Here is a 21,801-nt window from a genome sequence, read left to right as displayed (position 1 = left end):
ATCACCCTGTGATGCTATAGCCCACAAGTGTGATGTATGTATCTATTATATATGATACATTGTGTATGTATATTATTAATATTTGATTGATTATGCACGGTCGGTCGTCCGTAACGAATGAAAAAGTAAATCATTACAATTAATTAAATGAGAATATATATATATATATATATATATATATCATAGCAGCATCATCCGTCACGTGACGCTCGTCTCCTTCTGTATGTACGAAATGGACTGATCACTACTACGACTACGACTACGACGACGACAACGGCGGCGAGTACGATGTGCACATGATTATATATTGAATATATTATTATTTTGTTTGGTATTAAAGTTAAAATCTTGATAGAGGGAAGAAAAGTAAACATTAAGAATTATATATATCTTAATAATATATATATATATATATATGCACACACACACAAACACACACACTCACCCCTGTAAACACTCCGCGTACTCGACAACGGCGGCCGCGGTGGACCGTCGCTCAGCGAGGGCATCGGGTGTTTTACGATGCTCCACTTGGAGGTCCTCGAGGGGGTCGACGGACCGTCGCACGGCGATCTTTCGATATCTCCGGGCGGGCGGGTATTCTTCGCTTTCGATCTGTCGAAACGGAAAATCGTTTCAATAAATTTTTATAGAGAAAAATAACTTTTAAACACGACCGGAGGTACGCACGTAGCACTTCGACGTATTCGACAGCTCGTAATTCCGTCAAATCAACGCGTGTCGTGGCGCTCGGCCCGCGAGCCGGTCGACGGGTTCACGGACGAGGCCCTCACGGGTGGCGGGTCCCTCTCAACATCTGAAATAATGTAAAAATTATAATTTTCTAGACGCCTGTTAGTGAAAAGTTTCGAGCGTTCGTACGAGAAAATGTCCAGCGACACCGCGGCTCTCCTCACGGTATCGCTACCGCTCTTACTGCCACTAGCGACCTCTGCCACGCCAGTACAACGTACAACGTATATATCAATATAAACTATACTTTCCGCGTTCATAACAATTTATTGCTCTTTGTGAGTGATCGTGTGCGTGCGTGTGCGTGTAATAAATAATAATAATAATAATAATAATGGCCGACGCAGCAGTAGCATCAGAAGCTCCCGCACCCGCCACCCCGGCGAAGAAGCCCAAGTCAGCGGTCGGCGCCGCCGCCGCTGCCGCCGCCGCCAAGAAGCCAAAAGCGAAACCGACCCACCCCAAAACCTCCGAGATGGTCAACAGCGCCATCAAGGAGCTCAAGGAGCGCAGCGGTTCGTCTCTGCAGGCTATCAAGAAGTACATAGCGGCCCAGTACAAAGTGGACGCCGAGAAATTGGCCCCGTTCATCAGAAAATATCTAAAGAGCGCCGTCGAGTCCGGTGCCCTGATACAGACCAAGGGCAAGGGCGCTTCTGGCAGTTTCAAGCTCGAGTCCAAGTCGTCCGCTTCGAAGAGCAAGCAGTCTGCGGCCGGCGGCGCCGGCAAGGGATCCTCCGCCGCAGCTTCCGGCGCATCGTCGTCGTCGGCCTCCGCCTCGTCTAGGTCGAAGAAGAAGAAGGCGTCCGGAGCTCCCGCCGCGGCGTCCGCAGGCGGCAGGGCCGGCAAGAAGGGGGCCGCAGCAGCAGCAGCAGCAGCGGCAGCAGCCGCCGCCGCCGCCGCCGCCGCAGCGTCCTCGCCGTCCAAGTCCAAATCGAAGACGACAGTGAAGGACAAAAAGGCGGCCGCCGCGAAGAAGAAGCCCGCCGCCACGGCAGCCAAGAAAGCCGCCGCCGCCGCATCCTCCGCTTCGAAGGCGAAGGGCGGAGCCGCCGCCGCCACCGCCGCCGCTTCTAAGGCGAAGAAGACCGCCAAGCCGCCGACGAAGAAGCCCAAAGCGCCCAAACCAAAGAAGGCAGCCACGCCCAGAGCCAAGCCGGCGGCTAAGAAGGCCGCGTCCGCCACGCCGAAAAAGTGAATAAATAAAATAGACATATATCTATCTATATACAATTGCTAAACGGACGTTAAATAACGCGCACTACACGAGAATAACTCGTGGCGAGTGTTGTGTGTGTGTGTGTTGTGTGTATGTGTGACGACGATAGGTAGGTGTATATACGTATATATATGTATATATACATGTGCAACGGTAGCACGACAAAAAGCCCTTCTCAGGGCTAACAAAACTTTCCAAATACGCCATACATACATATGTTGTATCAATGAACGGTGGTACAGTTTCTTCTACGACGAACGTCTCGTGTGCTACGAAAATTTATATTATGTAATATAATCAATTAAATCAATCAATATATTCACAGTATCATGAGTGATTGGTAAGTCGGTGAATCCACTATTAGATTACTCAATTCTCAATATTCATTCAAAATTAGTGTCACAAATAATAAACTCCTACTTCATTAACAATATAATTTTGTGACCAATTGTTGTATGGTCTTAAAAAAAAAAAAAAAAAAAAAAGAAAAAAGTATATATATATTAAGTGTATATATTGTTATCTGTATTATATATATTTACTATAGTATATTTTTATTATCCGTTTCTAGGCTGAACAGCTAGCTAGCTTTCTGTTTACTTCGGCGATTGTCGTGCATCGTCGTGCGTCGTCGTACACCGTCGCGCATCGTCGTTGTACACCGTCGTGCATCGTCGTGCATCGTCGTGAGCAATCGTCTACGAGAACGCTCGCTCGTGTCCCCGCTCAACGTGCGCGCGATACACGAGTACTTATTTCAAAAAACGGGCTTTTTTTTAAATATTGTCTTTCAAATTCATCTAACTATCGTTCAACATGTCGGGTCGCGGCAAAGGTGGCAAAGTGAAGGGAAAGGCAAAGTCTCGTTCCAACCGTGCCGGACTTCAGTTTCCAGTGGGACGTATACACAGGCTTTTGAGAAAAGGCAACTACGCCGAACGCGTGGGAGCCGGTGCACCGGTCTACCTGGCCGCCGTGATGGAGTATCTGGCCGCCGAAGTGCTCGAGTTGGCCGGAAACGCCGCTAGGGACAACAAGAAGACCAGAATCATCCCGAGGCATCTCCAATTGGCGATCCGTAACGACGAGGAGCTGAACAAGTTGCTCTCGGGAGTTACGATCGCTCAGGGCGGTGTACTGCCCAACATCCAGGCAGTCCTCTTACCCAAAAAGACTGAGAAGAAAGCCTAATCCTGACACCCCTAGTGCGTGTGTGCGTGTGTGGGTGTGGATTTGGTTTTCTGAAATTTTTGGGTTTTTTTTTTTTTTGTGAAAAGGCCCTTTTAAGGGCCACAAAATATTTCCGTGAACGCTTCGAAATTGCATAAATTGTTTCATTAAGCGAGACGTCTTCTAAAACAAACAAAATATATAAAGCATGACACTACATAGTGTGGACGGTCATGAATAAGTATATATATATATATATATAACAATTTTAGGCACACATCAATTTCGATATTATAAAAAATTGTCTAACAGACCACCCACACACACACACACACACACACACACACACACACACACACACACACACACACACACACACACACACACACACACACACACACACACACATAATATACAGGTGGAAGAGGCAGCGCTTCTTTTACTGAAACTGCATATAACATAACATATCACATAACTTCAGGGTAAGTTATTTTTCTTTATAGGGCTTTTATAGAGTAGTTGAAACTGTGGTTTCATTTAAAGTGGTGCTGACAATTCCATCCTGTATACGTAATGTAAACAAATTTTTAATTTCCTACATGTATCTTATAAATTTCAAATTTAAAAGTATACGAATGATAATATGTTCGGGGGGGGGGGGGGGGGGGGAGGTGGTTTGGATGATTGTGACGTGTGTACACGTACTTGGTCAATTTCGTCTCTTAAAGGCTGGCGCGCGTCGTAAGCGCTTGTGCGTCCACAGAACGGAATGACTACCGACCCGGATCCGACGAAATTTTAAGAGTTCCAATCCGACCGCGGTACCGCCAGGACGTCTCAATGTCCGCTTGGCATCGCTTTCGCAATCACCAAAATCAAAAAAACCCAAAAACCAAAAACCAATCCACGCACGCGCGCACTCTCGGCCACGCCATCCTGCAACACCAAGAAGACGAAGAGGACCAATCGGCGTCGTTTTGTTCGGCGAGCGGCGATCTCCGTTGTTTTGTGTAGTGCAGTGTAGTGTGTTAGTGTCCATAGGATTTCACCTGGATTCCATACCCACGTGAGTACTTTTACACAGTGTTAGCTTAAGCTAGGTACTCACCCCGGCCCCACCAGGCCGAGACATTAGGTCAAAGTAGGCACACACCCCTCGCCACGGCGGGGGGTCAATTGTCCCCAAAATGATCCGAGTAGATGCGGTTAACCTGCTAAACTACGTCGCGCAACATTTCCCCGACGCCTTAGAAGGCCTAAAAACGTACGTCGATAATGAGGCGATCGCTCAATCGCCCGAGTTAATAGAGCAGATGGAGGACGAACCTGAGGAGGCCGACGCCGGCTCGGATGAGGACGAGGCTTCCGCAAATGACGCGGAGTCCGAGTCTGAGTCTGAGGCCGCGGAGGCTTCCTCGTCGTCTTCATCATCCTCTGAGGCCTCAGCCGACGAGGAAGAAACTCCCGGTGTGGAGGATAATGACGGTTTCGAGACCGTCAAATCAAAATCGGCCAAACGGAAGGCCCGTAGATCGCTAGGTTCTCCGCCAACAACCCCAGCCAAACGCGCCGCGCGCGCAGAAAAAACCCCCTCCCCGCGGTCCTCACCCCCGCGTAGGTCTAGGGACAACGCGCAGGTAGTCAAAAAGGGTGCGCAGGTAGACTCTACCGACAAGACTGACAATACAACCAAGACAAGCAATAATAATAGTTCGATCCCCGCGTCCAACTCTGGCGACGGTTCGGTACCGCTACCGGCCGGCGTTCGTAGGGACAGGTTACCTCCCCCGATAATAGTTCAGGAAAAGAAAGCGTGGGACAATTTACAACTATGGATGTTGTCCGCTAAAGTGCAGTTCAATTCTGCCAGATCCACAGCGCAGGGAGTTAGAATTCAGGTGTTAACACCTAAAGATCACAGGGTCCTTACGACCCACCTTAGGAATTCAAAGATAGGGTTCCATTCTTACGCTCTGGAGGACGAGCGTCAATTACGTGTAGTCCTCAAGGGTATCCCATCCGAGTTAGAGACCGAATCAGTTTTCCGGGACTTAAAATCCCAAAATCTTCCAGTTAGAGCAGTCCACCGTATGTACAATCAGTACACTAAGAAAAGCTACGACATGGTCCTAGCTGTCCTAGACCGTAGCCCTGAGGGCAAACAAATTTTCAATATAAAATCCATCTGCTCACTCACGGGCATTACTATAGATAAGCCATGGTCTCGTGGCATCCCCGGGCAGTGTCACCGCTGCCAGCTCTATGGGCATTCCGCCAAAAACTGTCACGCAAAACCCAGGTGCGTGAAGTGCTTAGAAAGTCACGCTACTGCTGACTGTCCGCGCAAGGTCCCAGACCCGGCCGTACCTCCCAGCTGTGTCTTGTGTGAGACCCAAGGGCACCCCGCAAATTACCGCGGATGCCCTAGGGCCCCACGCAGGTCCGGCGGAAAGGGCGGCAGGACGCATAAGGCTTCGATGCCTTCCCGTCCAGCGCAAAACCCGTCCGGCCCTCAGCCACTACTCCAACCAGCCCCTCTTCCTTCCACCAATGCGTGGAAAAAACCTCTACCAGAGACCCAAGCCGCCAAGGCCTCCAATCCCAAACCCAAGCCCTCCAGGGCCACTTCCTCTGCCCGACAGCCCCGTGGGGAGGTAACAGAACAGGATAGGATCGAAGACGCGATCGACATTGCGACCAGCTTTCTAGATATACTAGATAAAGACGAATTATTGGCCTTCGCGAAAGGCTTAGTAGACTCAAACGGCGATCCTAAAAGTCGACTTCAAGTAATTAAGCTCAACAGAAAGCTTATAGCCAAATTACTACTTGTCAATGCTCAAACTTCCAATGGCGGTCAATAATAATTTTAGAATCAACCCGCCCGATTTAAGACTCGCGCGAGTCAAGCCGCGTTCTCTCAACATAGGTTATTTTAACGCTAACGGTCTCAATACGCAAATGGGGCTAGTCCGCGATTTTGTTACAAACCGACAACTCGACTTATTTCTAGTTCAGGAAACGTTCCTTAGAAATTGCAATAGGGATCCCAAGATAGCCAATTACCGCACTATTCGTAACGACAGAGACGGCGCCAAAGGCGGCACCGTCATATTTTACAGAAAGACGCTTCACGTCATACCGCTCGATCCGCCGCCGACGCTCACTAACATCGAAGTTTCGGTCTGTAAGGTTCACATGACTGGACATCCACCCACTATTATAGCTTCCGCCTATCTCTCTCCATCAAAGAGTTTACTTAGAAGCGACCTACAGACACTACTAGACATGGGGGACTCGGTTATCATAGCCGGGGACCTTAACTGTAAAAGTACCAGGTGGAATTGCAACTCCACAAATAGAGGAGGAATCGAACTCGAAAATATCTATGACCTGACCACCTCTCGCTTTGAGATAATAGCCCCCCTCACTCCCACTAGATTTGGGCCCCGGGGCCGACCTTCAATTCTCGACATAGCCATCCTGCAGGGCGTCTCTCTCAGGCTGCGCTCTATCGAGGTAATACCAGAGTTAGACTCAGACCATAGACCTGTAATAGTTAAATTAGGACCCGATTGTCCTCCAGTTCTTCCTAAAACCACCATCACCGACTGGTCTAAGTTCGCGGAGCGCCTAGGCAATCCCGACACGGAACCGACAGACGACATACCTGACAGATTCGACTCGGTGGAAGTAGTCGAGGCGGAAATTAACCAACTTACTGACAGACTGGGTAGCACTCTCGACGAGTGTTCTAGGGAAATTCCAAGTAATCCAGAAGGACATTTTAAGATCCCGCGAGATCTCAGAAAGCTCATGAGACGTAAAAACATCGCCAATAGGGCGCACGATTCATTTCCGTCGCCAGCAAACCGCGCTAAACTCTGGAGGCTCCAAAGACAGGTTCGAGCCCGGTTCGAGGACCTCAGAGACGAATCTTGGGATCATAGGTTATCAGAGCTTACGCCATCGCACGTAGCGTTCTGGCAATTAACCAAATCATTCAAAAACGACACCGTAGTCGAATTACCGCCGTTAATCCGTCCGGACGGAACACTAGCCTCAGACGATCTCGAAAAGGCCGAATGCCTAGCGGATAACCTAGAAAGTCAATGCTCCCCCTCGGAAAAACCGTGTGATCCAATTCACGTCGCCGCGGTGGACACACAGGTCGAAACGTGGGCACCGTTGCCACCAGCAGGCGAACCTATAAGACCGACCTCTGTCGAAGAGGTACAAGACATTATAAAGCGCCTTAAGCCAAAGAAAGCCCCAGGATCCGATCGCATCTCGAATAAGATCCTTAAAATTCTTCCTATTCACATTCTAACGCTTCTCGTTGCCATTTTCAACACTCTTTTAAAAGAGTGCTCATTCCCAGACCAATGGGAAGAGGCAATAGTCATAGGTATTCACAAGCCTAAGAAACCTCGCACATCCCCGTCCAGTTATCGCCCCATAAGCCTTCTCAGTTCAATGGGCAAAATATACGAACGTATCCTCCTCACTCGTCTCCAAGCCGCAGTCGTGGCCAATGACATAATCCCCCCCGAACAATTCGGCTTCAGAGCCAAACACTCCAGCATACACCAGGTACACCGCCTCACGGAATTCCTGTTATCCCGAGCCAAACAAATGCCATCAGCGGCAATCTTCTTAGACATTGCAAAAGCGTTTGATAAAGTCTGGCACAATGGCTTGATTTACAAGTTACAAAAGACTAACGTACCTGACAGACTCGTGCACATCATTCGAGACTACTTATCAAACCGCTCATTTAGATACAGGGTAGAAGGCACCCTTTCCTCCAGTAGGCCAGTTAGAGCTGGAGTCCCCCAGGGCTCCATACTATCCCCGCTTCTGTACAATCTGTACACTCACGACATCCCCAAAACCCCAGGTACAAACCTAGCCCTTTTCGCAGACGACACCGCCGTCTATACGTCCGGCCGTGTATCAGTCTGCATAGCTAAAAGACTCCAAAAGTCCATGGACCGCATAGGTCAGTGGCTATTTCAATGGCGCATAGAGGTCAATCCCGATAAAAGTAACATCATTTACTTCCCCCTCCGTAGGACAGACTACCTGCCACATGTCCGCCTTTTAGGCAAAATAATTCCCGAGGCCAAACAGGCCAAATACTTAGGTGTCATTCTCGACAGTCAACTGTCCTTTAAAGCCCACATTACTTATGTTCGCCGCAAAGCGGCCTATGTCCTAAGTTGTTTGTATCCACTCATTTGTGCTAAAAGCAAACTCTCTCTTAGAAATAAAATCCGACTCTATAAAGCATGCGTCAGACCCATTTTCGCCTACGCCTGTGTTGTGTTCGCACAGACAGACCTTAGCCGTTTACAAGTAATTCAAAACCGTTTCTTGCGTAATACTACCGGTGCCCCGTGGTACATGCGTAATACCGATCTCCATAGAGACGTCAAATTAGATTCAGTAAAAGAGCACTGTCGCAAGCTCTCTAGTAGTTATTTCACTAAAGCCGAATCGCATCCGAATCCGCTGGTGGTAAACTCGTGTAATTACGCCAAACGTCGCCCGTGGGATCGCCGTCGACCCCGGGATATCTTAACCGATGATGCTGACCCCATCACTAAAGCGAACGACCCTAAATTTGTAGGTAGGGCTACACACAATCGCACACATACACGCTACGCACACCGTCCCCGCCGGTGGAGACGAGGTCCCAGCTTTACTGTGGCCCAATCGCGCCTCGGCGCGAGAGGAGCCCGCACTCATTAATCCAATAGGGCATCAAGAGCCCTCCCCAGTAGGCTTTGGTCGAACCGATCGAAGCAAAGCCCCCCACTACGAACGGTGTTCGCAAGTCGCGGTCCGAGTCTCAAAGGAGACGCCCTTGCGCCACTGTGTTCTCTTTTGTTGGTACCTTCCACGGTAGCCATGCCAAGGTCAGAGCTCGTCTAGCTCGGCCTCCCCAAGTCCGGTGACGCTGTAGAGGCCGATATGGCCAACAGCATACTGCTCAATCGAAAAACGAAAAACGAACGACGAAATTTTTTAACCGACACCGTCGTGCACGCAGAGAGTGTGTACCTTTCTCATCGATAGTACTAATTACAAACCTTTCTTATCATGCCGCCCAAGACTAGCGGAAAGGCCGCCAAGAAATCCGGCAAGGCCCAAAAGAACATCTCCAAGTCGGACAAGAAAAAGAAGAAGCACAAGAGGAAGGAGAGCTACGCCATCTACATCTACAAAGTGCTCAAACAAGTCCACCCGGACACCGGAATCTCCAGCAAGGCGATGTCCATCATGAACTCGTTCGTGAACGACATTTTCGAGCGTATCGCCGCCGAGGCGTCGCGACTCGCCCACTACAACAAGAGGTCCACGATCACGTCCAGGGAGGTGCAGACCTCCGTGAGGCTCCTGTTGCCCGGCGAGTTGGCCAAGCACGCCGTCAGCGAAGGCACCAAGGCCGTCACCAAGTACACGAGCTCCAAGTGAAGTGGTCCGTCGAAGAGACGACAGTTAAAAATCGAATGCGCTCGCGAACGTGCCGTGTGACGATGTGTGTGTGTGCGCGCGTGTATCCGTCCGTGTTCTCGTGCTAAAGTGTGTGTGTCTGCACTGGTGCTGTTACACTACGCATCGACTACATCATCATCGTCATCATCGGTCGTCGCGCGCATTCTCAAAAGGCCCTTTTAAGGGCCACTATATGAGTCGTGTTTAAAAATAAAACAAAAACAGTTTCTCGCAAAACGTCTCCCTACCTACACCTAGTTCTAAGTGTAAATATTATTGTGTGTGAGCGTGATAAATTCAATAAATAAATAAATAAATAAATAAATAAATAGTGTTGCTACTCTCAGATGAAAATAATAATACATTAATAGACGCACGCACACGAATGACAATTAACTAATGACATAATATTAATTAAGAAAGAATAATACAATAATTATTATCATCACCACATAACGATAATTAATCCTAATAATAATTATTATTATTATTATTTTTATGTACCCCCGTTAGAAACGCACGTAGCCTATTAATAATATTATTATAATGTCGTATTCATGTAATAGAACCTCCTAGCCAGCCAGCCAGCCAGCCAGCCAGCCAGCCAGCCAGCCAGCCAGCCAGCCAGCCAGCCAGCCAGCCAGCCAGCTAGCTAGCTAGCTATCTATCTAACTAACACACGAGTGTGTTAGTTAGATAGATAGATAGATAGATAGATAGATAGATAGATAGATAGCACTGACCGACGCCCGATGATGCCGGGCCCGGCCGACGCGCCAACTACTACTGATGACTGATCTGATCTCTACTCTTCTCTTCTCTTCTCTTCTTCATTTCATTATTATTTCACTGCGACCGACGCATAGTCACAGAAGACGTACACAGCACGGCATCGACGAGGCACTCTCACCGCCCGACGCCCGACTCGCCACCGCACCGCGTGCGAAAGGGACGGCACGTGCCCCGCCCCTCCCCCCCTGACGTTTTATAAGGCGCCGCCGCGCCCCACTTTTTTGAACACTTCCAATATTACTTTGGACGAAGCGAGACGTGCCCGCGCGTAACAGTTCACTTCAGTTCAGTACCGCGTTCAGTTCAGTAGTAGTGCAAGATGGCTCGTACCAAGCAAACCGCCCGCAAGTCCACCGGTGGTAAGGCGCCGCGCAAACAGCTCGCCACGAAGGCGGCTCGCAAGAGCGCACCTGCCACCGGCGGCGTGAAGAAGCCGCACAGGTACAGGCCCGGCACCGTCGCCCTCCGCGAGATTCGTCGCTACCAGAAGAGCACGGAGCTTCTGATCCGCAAGCTGCCCTTCCAGCGTTTGGTGCGCGAGATAGCGCAGGACTTCAAGACGGACCTGCGGTTCCAGAGCTCCGCCGTTATGGCCCTCCAGGAGGCGAGCGAGGCGTATCTGGTGAGCCTCTTCGAGGACACCAACCTTTGCGCGATCCACGCGAAACGCGTCACCATTATGCCGAAGGACATCCAGCTCGCCCGCAGGATCAGAGGCGAACGTGCGTAATTGCCAGCTAGCTTGCTTGCTTGCAATACAAACGAACAAACAAACAATATACACGATTGTGTATATTGTGTGTGTTGTGAAACCAAAAGGCCCTTCTCAGGGCCACAAATTATTCTGATATTTATATACGTTGTCGTTTCACACGTGTACAAAGAACCGTCTGGGCTGGCTGTCCGTCCGTCCTCGTGTCGTACTGTGTCGCACTGTTCATCTGTACGGGGCAATATTCAATGCAAACAAACATACATACTAATAATAATAATAATAATACTTAATTTAAAAAATAATAATAATAATAAATACAACATACTTGCACTTGCAACGTAGAGAGATAGAGAGATATTATATTATATATTACACTATCTATCCATGCACGATAATCATTTATATATATATATATATATATATATATATATATATATATATATATAAATAATTATGATAATAATAATTGCGTGCACTATACTATACTATGTACTATAACTTTTATTTTAATTATTATTGTTATCATCAGCATAATCCCCCCCCCCCCCCCCCCTCTCCCCTACTCCACATACGCATGACCAACGAGTGGAGCCGAACACAGCCGAACGTAGAGGGGGGGGTATATATTTAGAGAGGGTCAAAAAATATGCGACATAAGTTTCTACCGTACGTTCGCAGTTGAACGTCTCCCCGTCACTCGCGAGGAGCGGAGCGTTAGAAGTAATACCAGAAGTGTGCATACCGCCGTCACATAGTCAACATGACCGGTCGCGGTAAGGGTGGAAAGGGTCTGGGAAAAGGCGGAGCGAAGCGTCACAGGAAAGTGCTGCGCGATAACATCCAGGGCATCACGAAGCCGGCCATCCGTCGTCTCGCCCGCAGGGGCGGCGTCAAACGTATATCCGGCCTGATATACGAGGAGACTCGCGGAGTGCTGAAGGTGTTCCTCGAGAATGTGATCCGCGACGCCGTCACGTACACGGAGCACGCCAAGAGGAAGACCGTCACCGCCATGGACGTCGTGTACGCCCTGAAGCGGCAGGGGCGCACTCTGTACGGCTTCGGCGGTTAATATTTTAACCGCCAACCGCCGAACCGAAGTGAAACCGACGAGAGTGTGAGAATTTAGTGTGTGTGTTTGCGTTCGGGCGCGCGAGCGCGGTGGTCAGTCGGTGTAATCGCGTCGTTTACATCTCGATTGTGTGTGTGATCCAGCTCGAACCAGACCGCATAATCTCTCTCTCTCTCTCCGTCGGTTTCACATAAACAAAAGGCCCTTCTCAGGGCCGCACAAATTTCAGAATTAAATAAAATTTATGTTTCTTAACCACACGGACGTCCCGGACGTTGACTTTATTAAAAGTTCAGCGCTCCGAGTGTGCACTACTAGTTACTCACTTACTATATTTGGTGGATATGGACTGGACCGAACCGAACAATATGTATTTAGTATGAATAACATCCAAGTAGCTCTAACTCATAACTGTGGTAGGTAGGTAGGTAATGTAAGTATTGAAAATGTGTATGTGTGTGACATGTTGATATATTTTGCTACACACTGCACACTCACTGTACTACTACTACTACTACTACTACTACATACATATTCATGTTGTAACCAAAGCGCACAGTTTATACTTAAGAGATGTAGCGAGCGAGCAAGTAGGCAGGTAAGTAAGTTATAAAGTTATATCCATCCGTATTATGATTGTGTAGGGAGGGTATTGCACAAGTATTAATATTATTTATAAATATCAATTGTTAGTTAAAACGCTACGCTATAATATCAGCGCGCCCTGAATTTATTCGCTACAAATGCAATTGTGAAATTATGTTCCACCAACGTAGCGTAGCGGAAATATATAATAAAGGAGTTCAATTCATTAAATCTCGTATCATTAGCATATCACCCTGTGATGCTATAGCCCACAAGTGTGATGTATGTATCTATTATATATGATACATTGTGTATGTATATTATTAATATTTGATTGATTATGCACGGTCGGTCGTCCGTAACGAATGAAAAAGTAAATCATTACAATTAATTAAATGAGAATATATATATATATATATATATATATATCATAGCAGCATCATCCGTCACGTGACGCTCGTCTCCTTCTGTATGTACGAAATGGACTGATCACTACTACGACTACGACTACGACGACGACAACGGCGGCGAGTACGATGTGCACATGATTATATATTGAATATATTATTATTTTGTTTGGTATTAAAGTTAAAATCTTGATAGAGGGAAGAAAAGTAAACATTAAGAATTATATATATCTTAATAATATATATATATATATATATGCACACACACACAAACACACACACTCACCCCTGTAAACACTCCGCGTACTCGACAACGGCGGCCGCGGTGGACCGTCGCTCAGCGAGGGCATCGGGTGTTTTACGATGCTCCACTTGGAGGTCCTCGAGGGGGTCGACGGACCGTCGCACGGCGATCTTTCGATATCTCCGGGCGGGCGGGTATTCTTCGCTTTCGATCTGTCGAAACGGAAAATCGTTTCAATAAATTTTTATAGAGAAAAATAACTTTTAAACACGACCGGAGGTACGCACGTAGCACTTCGACGTATTCGACAGCTCGTAATTCCGTCAAATCAACGCGTGTCGTGGCGCTCGGCCCGCGAGCCGGTCGACGGGTTCACGGACGAGGCCCTCACGGGTGGCGGGTCCCTCTCAACATCTGAAATAATGTAAAAATTATAATTTTCTAGACGCCTGTTAGTGAAAAGTTTCGAGCGTTCGTACGAGAAAATGTCCAGCGACACCGCGGCTCTCCTCACGGTATCGCTACCGCTCTTACTGCCACTAGCGACCTCTGCCACGCCAGTACAACGTACAACGTATATATCAATATAAACTATACTTTCCGCGTTCATAACAATTTATTGCTCTTTGTGAGTGATCGTGTGCGTGCGTGTGCGTGTAATAAATAATAATAATAATAATAATAATGGCCGACGCAGCAGTAGCATCAGAAGCTCCCGCACCCGCCACCCCGGCGAAGAAGCCCAAGTCAGCGGTCGGCGCCGCCGCCGCTGCCGCCGCCGCCAAGAAGCCAAAAGCGAAACCGACCCACCCCAAAACCTCCGAGATGGTCAACAGCGCCATCAAGGAGCTCAAGGAGCGCAGCGGTTCGTCTCTGCAGGCTATCAAGAAGTACATAGCGGCCCAGTACAAAGTGGACGCCGAGAAATTGGCCCCGTTCATCAGAAAATATCTAAAGAGCGCCGTCGAGTCCGGTGCCCTGATACAGACCAAGGGCAAGGGCGCTTCTGGCAGTTTCAAGCTCGAGTCCAAGTCGTCCGCTTCGAAGAGCAAGCAGTCTGCGGCCGGCGGCGCCGGCAAGGGATCCTCCGCCGCAGCTTCCGGCGCATCGTCGTCGTCGGCCTCCGCCTCGTCTAGGTCGAAGAAGAAGAAGGCGTCCGGAGCTCCCGCCGCGGCGTCCGCAGGCGGCAGGGCCGGCAAGAAGGGGGCCGCAGCAGCAGCAGCAGCAGCGGCAGCAGCCGCCGCCGCCGCCGCCGCCGCAGCGTCCTCGCCGTCCAAGTCCAAATCGAAGACGACAGTGAAGGACAAAAAGGCGGCCGCCGCGAAGAAGAAGCCCGCCGCCACGGCAGCCAAGAAAGCCGCCGCCGCCGCATCCTCCGCTTCGAAGGCGAAGGGCGGAGCCGCCGCCGCCACCGCCGCCGCTTCTAAGGCGAAGAAGACCGCCAAGCCGCCGACGAAGAAGCCCAAAGCGCCCAAACCAAAGAAGGCAGCCACGCCCAGAGCCAAGCCGGCGGCTAAGAAGGCCGCGTCCGCCACGCCGAAAAAGTGAATAAATAAAATAGACATATATCTATCTATATACAATTGCTAAACGGACGTTAAATAACGCGCACTACACGAGAATAACTCGTGGCGAGTGTTGTGTGTGTGTGTGTTGTGTGTATGTGTGACGACGATAGGTAGGTGTATATACGTATATATATGTATATATACATGTGCAACGGTAGCACGACAAAAAGCCCTTCTCAGGGCTAACAAAACTTTCCAAATACGCCATACATACATATGTTGTATCAATGAACGGTGGTACAGTTTCTTCTACGACGAACGTCTCGTGTGCTACGAAAATTTATATTATGTAATATAATCAATTAAATCAATCAATATATTCACAGTATCATGAGTGATTGGTAAGTCGGTGAATCCACTATTAGATTACTCAATTCTCAATATTCATTCAAAATTAGTGTCACAAATAATAAACTCCTACTTCATTAACAATATAATTTTGTGACCAATTGTTGTATGGTCTTAAAAAAAAAAAAAAAAAAAAAAGAAAAAAGTATATATATATTAAGTGTATATATTGTTATCTGTATTATATATATTTACTATAGTATATTTTTATTATCCGTTTCTAGGCTGAACAGCTAGCTAGCTTTCTGTTTACTTCGGCGATTGTCGTGCATCGTCGTGCGTCGTCGTACACCGTCGCGCATCGTCGTTGTACACCGTCGTGCATCGTCGTGCATCGTCGTGAGCAATCGTCTACGAGAACGCTCGCTCGTGTCCCCGCTCAACGTGCGCGCGATACACGAGTACTTATTTCAAAAAACGGGCTTTTTTTTAAATATTGTCTTTCAAATTCATCTAACTATCGTTCAACATGTCGGGTCGCGGCAAAGGTGGCAAAGTGAAGGGAAAGGCAAAGTCTCGTTCCAACCGTGCCGGACTTCAGTTTCCAGTGGGACGTATACACAGGCTTTTGAGAAAAGGCAACTACGCCGAACGCGTGGGAGCCGGTGCACCGGTCTACCTGGCCGCCGTGATGGAGTATCTGGCCGCCGAAGTGCTCGAGTTGGCCGGAAACGCCGCTAGGGACAACAAGAAGACCAGAATCATCCCGAGGCATCTCCAATTGGCGATCCGTAACGACGAGGAGCTGAACAAGTTGCTCTCGGGAGTTACGATCGCTCAGGGCGGTGTACTGCCCAACATCCAGGCAGTCCTCTTACCCAAAAAGACTGAGAAGAAAGCCTAATCCTGACACCCCTAGTGCGTGTGTGCGTGTGTGGGTGTGGATTTGGTTTTCTGAAATTTTTGGGTTTTTTTTTTTTTTGTGAAAAGGCCCTTTTAAGGGCCACAAAATATTTCCGTGAACGCTTCGAAATTGCATAAATTGTTTCATTAAGCGAGACGTCTTCTAAAACAAACAAAATATATAAAGCATGACACTACATAGTGTGGACGGTCATGAATAAGTATATATATATATATATATAACAATTTTAGGCACACATCAATTTCGATATTATAAAAAATTGTCTAACAGACCACCCACACACACACACACACACACACACACACACACACACACACACACACACACACACACACACACACACACACACACACACACACACACACATAATATACAGGTGGAAGAGGCAGCGCTTCTTTTACTGAAACTGCATATAACATAACATATCACATAACTTCAGGGTAAGTTATTTTTCTTTATAGGGCTTTTATAGAGTAGTTGAAACTGTGGTTTCATTTAAAGTGGTGCTGACAATTCCATCCTGTATACGTAATGTAAACAAATTTTTAATTTCCTACATGTATCTTATAAATTTCAAATTTAAAAGTATACGAATGATAATATGTTCGGGGGGGGGGGGGGGGGGGGAGGTGGTTTGGATGATTGTGACGTGTGTACACGTACTTGGTCAATTTCGTCTCTTAAAGGCTGGCGCGCGTCGTAAGCGCTTGTGCGTCCACAGAACGGAATGACTACCGACCCGGATCCGACGAAATTTTTTAACCGACACCGTCGTGCACGCAGAGAGTGTGTACCTTTCTCATCGATAGTACTAATTACAAACCTTTCTTATCATGCCGCCCAAGACTAGCGGAAAGGCCGCCAAGAAATCCGGCAAGGCCCAAAAGAACATCTCCAAGTCGGACAAGAAAAAGAAGAAGCACAAGAGGAAGGAGAGCTACGCCATCTACATCTACAAAGTGCTCAAACAAGTCCACCCGGACACCGGAATCTCCAGCAAGGCGATGTCCATCATGAACTCGTTCGTGAACGACATTTTCGAGCGTATCGCCGCCGAGGCGTCGCGACTCGCCCACTACAACAAGAGGTCCACGATCACGTCCAGGGAGGTGCAGACCTCCGTGAGGCTCCTGTTGCCCGGCGAGTTGGCCAAGCACGCCGTCAGCGAAGGCACCAAGGCCGTCACCAAGTACACGAGCTCCAAGTGAAGTGGTCCGTCGAAGAGACGACAGTTAAAAATCGAATGCGCTCGCGAACGTGCCGTGTGACGATGTGTGTGTGTGCGCGCGTGTATCCGTCCGTGTTCTCGTGCTAAAGTGTGTGTGTCTGCACTGGTGCTGTTACACTACGCATCGACTACATCATCATCGTCATCATCGGTCGTCGCGCGCATTCTCAAAAGGCCCTTTTAAGGGCCACTATATGAGTCGTGTTTAAAAATAAAACAAAAACAGTTTCTCGCAAAACGTCTCCCTACCTACACCTAGTTCTAAGTGTAAATATTATTGTGTGTGAGCGTGATAAATTCAATAAATAAATAAATAAATAAATAAATAAATAGTGTTGCTACTCTCAGATGAAAATAATAATACATTAATAGACGCACGCACACGAATGACAATTAACTAATGACATAATATTAATTAAGAAAGAATAATACAATAATTATTATCATCACCACATAACGATAATTAATCCTAATAATAATTATTATTATTATTATTTTTATGTACCCCCGTTAGAAACGCACGTAGCCTATTAATAATATTATTATAATGTCGTATTCATGTAATAGAACCTCCTAGCCAGCCAGCCAGCCAGCCAGCCAGCCAGCCAGCCAGCCAGCCAGCCAGCCAGCCAGCCAGCCAGCCAGCCAGCTAGCTAGCTAGCTATCTATCTAACTAACACACGAGTGTGTTAGTTAGATAGATAGATAGATAGATAGATAGATAGATAGATAGATAGCACTGACCGACGCCCGATGATGCCGGGCCCGGCCGACGCGCCAACTACTACTGATGACTGATCTGATCTCTACTCTTCTCTTCTCTTCTCTTCTTCATTTCATTATTATTTCACTGCGACCGACGCATAGTCACAGAAGACGTACACAGCACGGCATCGACGAGGCACTCTCACCGCCCGACGCCCGACTCGCCACCGCACCGCGTGCGAAAGGGACGGCACGTGCCCCGCCCCTCCCCCCCTGACGTTTTATAAGGCGCCGCCGCGCCCCACTTTTTTGAACACTTCCAATATTACTTTGGACGAAGCGAGACGTGCCCGCGCGTAACAGTTCACTTCAGTTCAGTACCGCGTTCAGTTCAGTAGTAGTGCAAGATGGCTCGTACCAAGCAAACCGCCCGCAAGTCCACCGGTGGTAAGGCGCCGCGCAAACAGCTCGCCACGAAGGCGGCTCGCAAGAGCGCACCTGCCACCGGCGGCGTGAAGAAGCCGCACAGGTACAGGCCCGGCACCGTCGCCCTCCGCGAGATTCGTCGCTACCAGAAGAGCACGGAGCTTCTGATCCGCAAGCTGCCCTTCCAGCGTTTGGTGCGCGAGATAGCGCAGGACTTCAAGACGGACCTGCGGTTCCAGAGCTCCGCCGTTATGGCCCTCCAGGAGGCGAGCGAGGCGTATCTGGTGAGCCTCTTCGAGGACACCAACCTTTGCGCGATCCACGCGAAACGCGTCACCATTATGCCGAAGGACATCCAGCTCGCCCGCAGGATCAGAGGCGAACGTGCGTAATTGCCAGCTAGCTTGCTTGCTTGCAATACAAACGAACAAACAAACAATATACACGATTGTGTATATTGTGTGTGTTGTGAAACCAAAAGGCCCTTCTCAGGGCCACAAATTATTCTGATATTTATATACGTTGTCGTTTCACACGTGTACAAAGAACCGTCTGGGCTGGCTGTCCGTCCGTCCTCGTGTCGTACTGTGTCGCACTGTTCATCTGTACGGGGCAATATTCAATGCAAACAAACATACATACTAATAATAATAATAATAATACTTAATTTAAAAAATAATAATAATAATAAATACAACATACTTGCACTTGCAACGTAGAGAGATAGAGAGATATTATATTATATATTACACTATCTATCCATGCACGATAATCATTTATATATATATATATATATATATATATATATATATATATATATATAAATAATTATGATAATAATAATTGCGTGCACTATACTATACTATGTACTATAACTTTTATTTTAATTATTATTGTTATCATCAGCATAATCCCCCCCCCCCCCCCCCCTCTCCCCTACTCCACATACGCATGACCAACGAGTGGAGCCGAACACAGCCGAACGTAGAGGGGGGGGTATATATTTAGAGAGGGTCAAAAAATATGCGACATAAGTTTCTACCGTACGTTCGCAGTTGAACGTCTCCCCGTCACTCGCGAGGAGCGGAGCGTTAGAAGTAATACCAGAAGTGTGCATACCGCCGTCACATAGTCAACATGACCGGTCGCGGTAAGGGTGGAAAGGGTCTGGGAAAAGGCGGAGCGAAGCGTCACAGGAAAGTGCTGCGCGATAACATCCAGGGCATCACGAAGCCGGCCATCCGTCGTCTCGCCCGCAGGGGCGGCGTCAAACGTATATCCGGCCTGATATACGAGGAGACTCGCGGAGTGCTGAAGGTGTTCCTCGAGAATGTGATCCGCGACGCCGTCACGTACACGGAGCACGCCAAGAGGAAGACCGTCACCGCCATGGACGTCGTGTACGCCCTGAAGCGGCAGGGGCGCACTCTGTACGGCTTCGGCGGTTAATATTTTAACCGCCAACCGCCGAACCGAAGTGAAACCGACGAGAGTGTGAGAATTTAGTGTGTGTGTTTGCGTTCGGGCGCGCGAGCGCGGTGGTCAGTCGGTGTAATCGCGTCGTTTACATCTCGATTGTGTGTGTGATCCAGCTCGAACCAGACCGCATAATCTCTCTCTCTCTCTCCGTCGGTTTCACATAAACAAAAGGCCCTTCTCAGGGCCGCACAAATTTCAGAATTAAATAAAATTTATGTTTCTTAACCACACGGACGTCCCGGACGTTGACTTTATTAAAAGTTCAGCGCTCCGAGTGTGCACTACTAGTTACTCACTTACTATATTTGGTGGATATGGACTGGACCGAACCGAACAATATGTATTTAGTATGAATAACATCCAAGTAGCTCTAACTCATAACTGTGGTAGGTAGGTAGGTAATGTAAGTATTGAAAATGTGTATGTGTGTGACATGTTGATATATTTTGCTACACACTGCACACTCACTGTACTACTACTACTACTACTACTACTACATACATATTCATGTTGTAACCAAAGCGCACAGTTTATACTTAAGAGATGTAGCGAGCGAGCAAGTAGGCAGGTAAGTAAGTTATAAAGTTATATCCATCCGTATTATGATTGTGTAGGGAGGGTATTGCACAAGTATTAATATTATTTATAAATATCAATTGTTAGTTAAAACGCTACGCTATAATATCAGCGCGCCCTGAATTTATTCGCTACAAATGCAATTGTGAAATTATGTTCCACCAACGTAGCGTAGCGGAAATATATAATAAAGGAGTTCAATTCATTAAATCTCGTATCATTAGCATATCACCCTGTGATGCTATAGCCCACAAGTGTGATGTATGTATCTATTATATATGATACATTGTGTATGTATATTATTAATATTTGATTGATTATGCACGGTCGGTCGTCCGTAACGAATGAAAAAGTAAATCATTACAATTAATTAAATGAGAATATATATATATATATATATATATATATCATAGCAGCATCATCCGTCACGTGACGCTCGTCTCCTTCTGTATGTACGAAATGGACTGATCACTACTACGACTACGACTACGACGACGACAACGGCGGCGAGTACGATGTGCACATGATTATATATTGAATATATTATTATTTTGTTTGGTATTAAAGTTAAAATCTTGATAGAGGGAAGAAAAGTAAACATTAAGAATTATATATATCTTAATAATATATATATATATATATATGCACACACACACAAACACACACACTCACCCCTGTAAACACTCCGCGTACTCGACAACGGCGGCCGCGGTGGACCGTCGCTCAGCGAGGGCATCGGGTGTTTTACGATGCTCCACTTGGAGGTCCTCGAGGGGGTCGACGGACCGTCGCACGGCGATCTTTCGATATCTCCGGGCGGGCGGGTATTCTTCGCTTTCGATCTGTCGAAACGGAAAATCGTTTCAATAAATTTTTATAGAGAAAAATAACTTTTAAACACGACCGGAGGTACGCACGTAGCACTTCGACGTATTCGACAGCTCGTAATTCCGTCAAATCAACGCGTGTCGTGGCGCTCGGCCCGCGAGCCGGTCGACGGGTTCACGGACGAGGCCCTCACGGGTGGCGGGTCCCTCTCAACATCTGAAATAATGTAAAAATTATAATTTTCTAGACGCCTGTTAGTGAAAAGTTTCGAGCGTTCGTACGAGAAAATGTCCAGCGACACCGCGGCTCTCCTCACGGTA

General features: G+C 47.7%; 10 protein-coding genes and 1 long non-coding RNA gene across 11 annotated transcripts; 10 read left to right on the top strand and 1 right to left on the bottom strand.

Annotated features, from left to right (window-relative positions):
* Positions 1 to 445: 445 nt before the first annotated feature.
* LOC146536560 (uncharacterized) lies at positions 446 to 21,698 on the bottom strand. Its single transcript, XR_014878250.1, has 6 exons — positions 21,571 to 21,698; positions 21,326 to 21,495; positions 13,746 to 13,872; positions 13,501 to 13,670; positions 691 to 817; positions 446 to 615 (listed from the first exon to the last, which is right to left on the bottom strand). It is a non-coding gene; the product is annotated as an uncharacterized LOC146536560 (long non-coding RNA).
* On the top strand, positions 960 to 2,162 carry LOC146536570 (uncharacterized). Its single transcript, XM_085190152.1, has one exon. It carries the CDS (start codon positions 1,088 to 1,090, stop codon positions 1,949 to 1,951), a length of 864 nt encoding a protein of 287 aa, XP_085046278.1. The 5' UTR covers positions 960 to 1,087; the 3' UTR covers positions 1,952 to 2,162.
* LOC146536569 (histone H2A) lies at positions 2,762 to 3,270 on the top strand. Its single transcript, XM_085190159.1, has one exon. It carries the CDS (start codon positions 2,789 to 2,791, stop codon positions 3,161 to 3,163), a length of 375 nt encoding a protein of 124 aa, XP_085046285.1. The 5' UTR covers positions 2,762 to 2,788; the 3' UTR covers positions 3,164 to 3,270.
* On the top strand, positions 9,167 to 9,835 carry LOC146536568 (histone H2B). The gene has a single exon (XM_085190310.1). It carries the CDS (start codon positions 9,248 to 9,250, stop codon positions 9,620 to 9,622), a length of 375 nt encoding a protein of 124 aa, XP_085046436.1. The 5' UTR covers positions 9,167 to 9,247; the 3' UTR covers positions 9,623 to 9,835.
* Positions 10,411 to 11,413, top strand: LOC146536567 (histone H3-like). Its single transcript, XM_085190171.1, has one exon. The coding sequence runs from the start codon at positions 10,755 to 10,757 to the stop codon at positions 11,163 to 11,165; it is 411 nt and encodes a 136-aa protein (XP_085046297.1). The 5' UTR covers positions 10,411 to 10,754; the 3' UTR covers positions 11,166 to 11,413.
* On the top strand, positions 11,814 to 13,038 carry LOC146536566 (histone H4). Its single transcript, XM_085190423.1, has one exon. The coding sequence runs from the start codon at positions 11,911 to 11,913 to the stop codon at positions 12,220 to 12,222; it is 312 nt and encodes a 103-aa protein (XP_085046549.1). The 5' UTR covers positions 11,814 to 11,910; the 3' UTR covers positions 12,223 to 13,038.
* Positions 14,015 to 15,217, top strand: LOC146536565 (uncharacterized). Its single transcript, XM_085190151.1, has one exon. The coding sequence runs from the start codon at positions 14,143 to 14,145 to the stop codon at positions 15,004 to 15,006; it is 864 nt and encodes a 287-aa protein (XP_085046277.1). The 5' UTR covers positions 14,015 to 14,142; the 3' UTR covers positions 15,007 to 15,217.
* On the top strand, positions 15,817 to 16,325 carry LOC146536564 (histone H2A). Its single transcript, XM_085190160.1, has one exon. It carries the CDS (start codon positions 15,844 to 15,846, stop codon positions 16,216 to 16,218), a length of 375 nt encoding a protein of 124 aa, XP_085046286.1. The 5' UTR covers positions 15,817 to 15,843; the 3' UTR covers positions 16,219 to 16,325.
* On the top strand, positions 16,977 to 17,660 carry LOC146536563 (histone H2B). The gene has a single exon (XM_085190157.1). The coding sequence runs from the start codon at positions 17,073 to 17,075 to the stop codon at positions 17,445 to 17,447; it is 375 nt and encodes a 124-aa protein (XP_085046283.1). The 5' UTR covers positions 16,977 to 17,072; the 3' UTR covers positions 17,448 to 17,660.
* On the top strand, positions 18,475 to 19,115 carry LOC146536562 (histone H3-like). The gene has a single exon (XM_085190154.1). It carries the CDS (start codon positions 18,580 to 18,582, stop codon positions 18,988 to 18,990), a length of 411 nt encoding a protein of 136 aa, XP_085046280.1. The 5' UTR covers positions 18,475 to 18,579; the 3' UTR covers positions 18,991 to 19,115.
* On the top strand, positions 19,639 to 20,266 carry LOC146536561 (histone H4). Its single transcript, XM_085190164.1, has one exon. It carries the CDS (start codon positions 19,736 to 19,738, stop codon positions 20,045 to 20,047), a length of 312 nt encoding a protein of 103 aa, XP_085046290.1. The 5' UTR covers positions 19,639 to 19,735; the 3' UTR covers positions 20,048 to 20,266.
* Positions 21,699 to 21,801: the final 103 nt, after the last annotated feature.

Source organism: Heliconius melpomene, chromosome 9 (assembly GCF_056956725.1).
Source record: "Heliconius melpomene rosina isolate 202511_hmr_F chromosome 9, ASM5695672v1, whole genome shotgun sequence".
In the NCBI taxonomy this organism is placed as follows: Eukaryota; Metazoa; Arthropoda; class Insecta; order Lepidoptera; family Nymphalidae; genus Heliconius; species Heliconius melpomene.
The sequence above is the reverse complement of the archived record's forward strand: the minus strand, read 5'-3'. Positions and strand labels throughout refer to the sequence as shown.

What these genes read in the sequence shown, in the direction of transcription:
- LOC146536566 (XM_085190423.1), top strand. Translation starts at nt 11,911, where the DNA reads ATGACCGGTCGCGGTAAGGGTGGAAAGGGTCTGGGAAAAGGCGGAGCG.
- LOC146536565 (XM_085190151.1), top strand. Translation starts at nt 14,143, where the DNA reads ATGGCCGACGCAGCAGTAGCATCAGAAGCTCCCGCACCCGCCACCCCG.
- LOC146536564 (XM_085190160.1), top strand. Translation starts at nt 15,844, where the DNA reads ATGTCGGGTCGCGGCAAAGGTGGCAAAGTGAAGGGAAAGGCAAAGTCT.
- LOC146536570 (XM_085190152.1), top strand. Translation starts at nt 1,088, where the DNA reads ATGGCCGACGCAGCAGTAGCATCAGAAGCTCCCGCACCCGCCACCCCG.
- LOC146536561 (XM_085190164.1), top strand. Translation starts at nt 19,736, where the DNA reads ATGACCGGTCGCGGTAAGGGTGGAAAGGGTCTGGGAAAAGGCGGAGCG.
- LOC146536562 (XM_085190154.1), top strand. Translation starts at nt 18,580, where the DNA reads ATGGCTCGTACCAAGCAAACCGCCCGCAAGTCCACCGGTGGTAAGGCG.
- LOC146536569 (XM_085190159.1), top strand. Translation starts at nt 2,789, where the DNA reads ATGTCGGGTCGCGGCAAAGGTGGCAAAGTGAAGGGAAAGGCAAAGTCT.
- LOC146536567 (XM_085190171.1), top strand. Translation starts at nt 10,755, where the DNA reads ATGGCTCGTACCAAGCAAACCGCCCGCAAGTCCACCGGTGGTAAGGCG.
- LOC146536568 (XM_085190310.1), top strand. Translation starts at nt 9,248, where the DNA reads ATGCCGCCCAAGACTAGCGGAAAGGCCGCCAAGAAATCCGGCAAGGCC.
- LOC146536563 (XM_085190157.1), top strand. Translation starts at nt 17,073, where the DNA reads ATGCCGCCCAAGACTAGCGGAAAGGCCGCCAAGAAATCCGGCAAGGCC.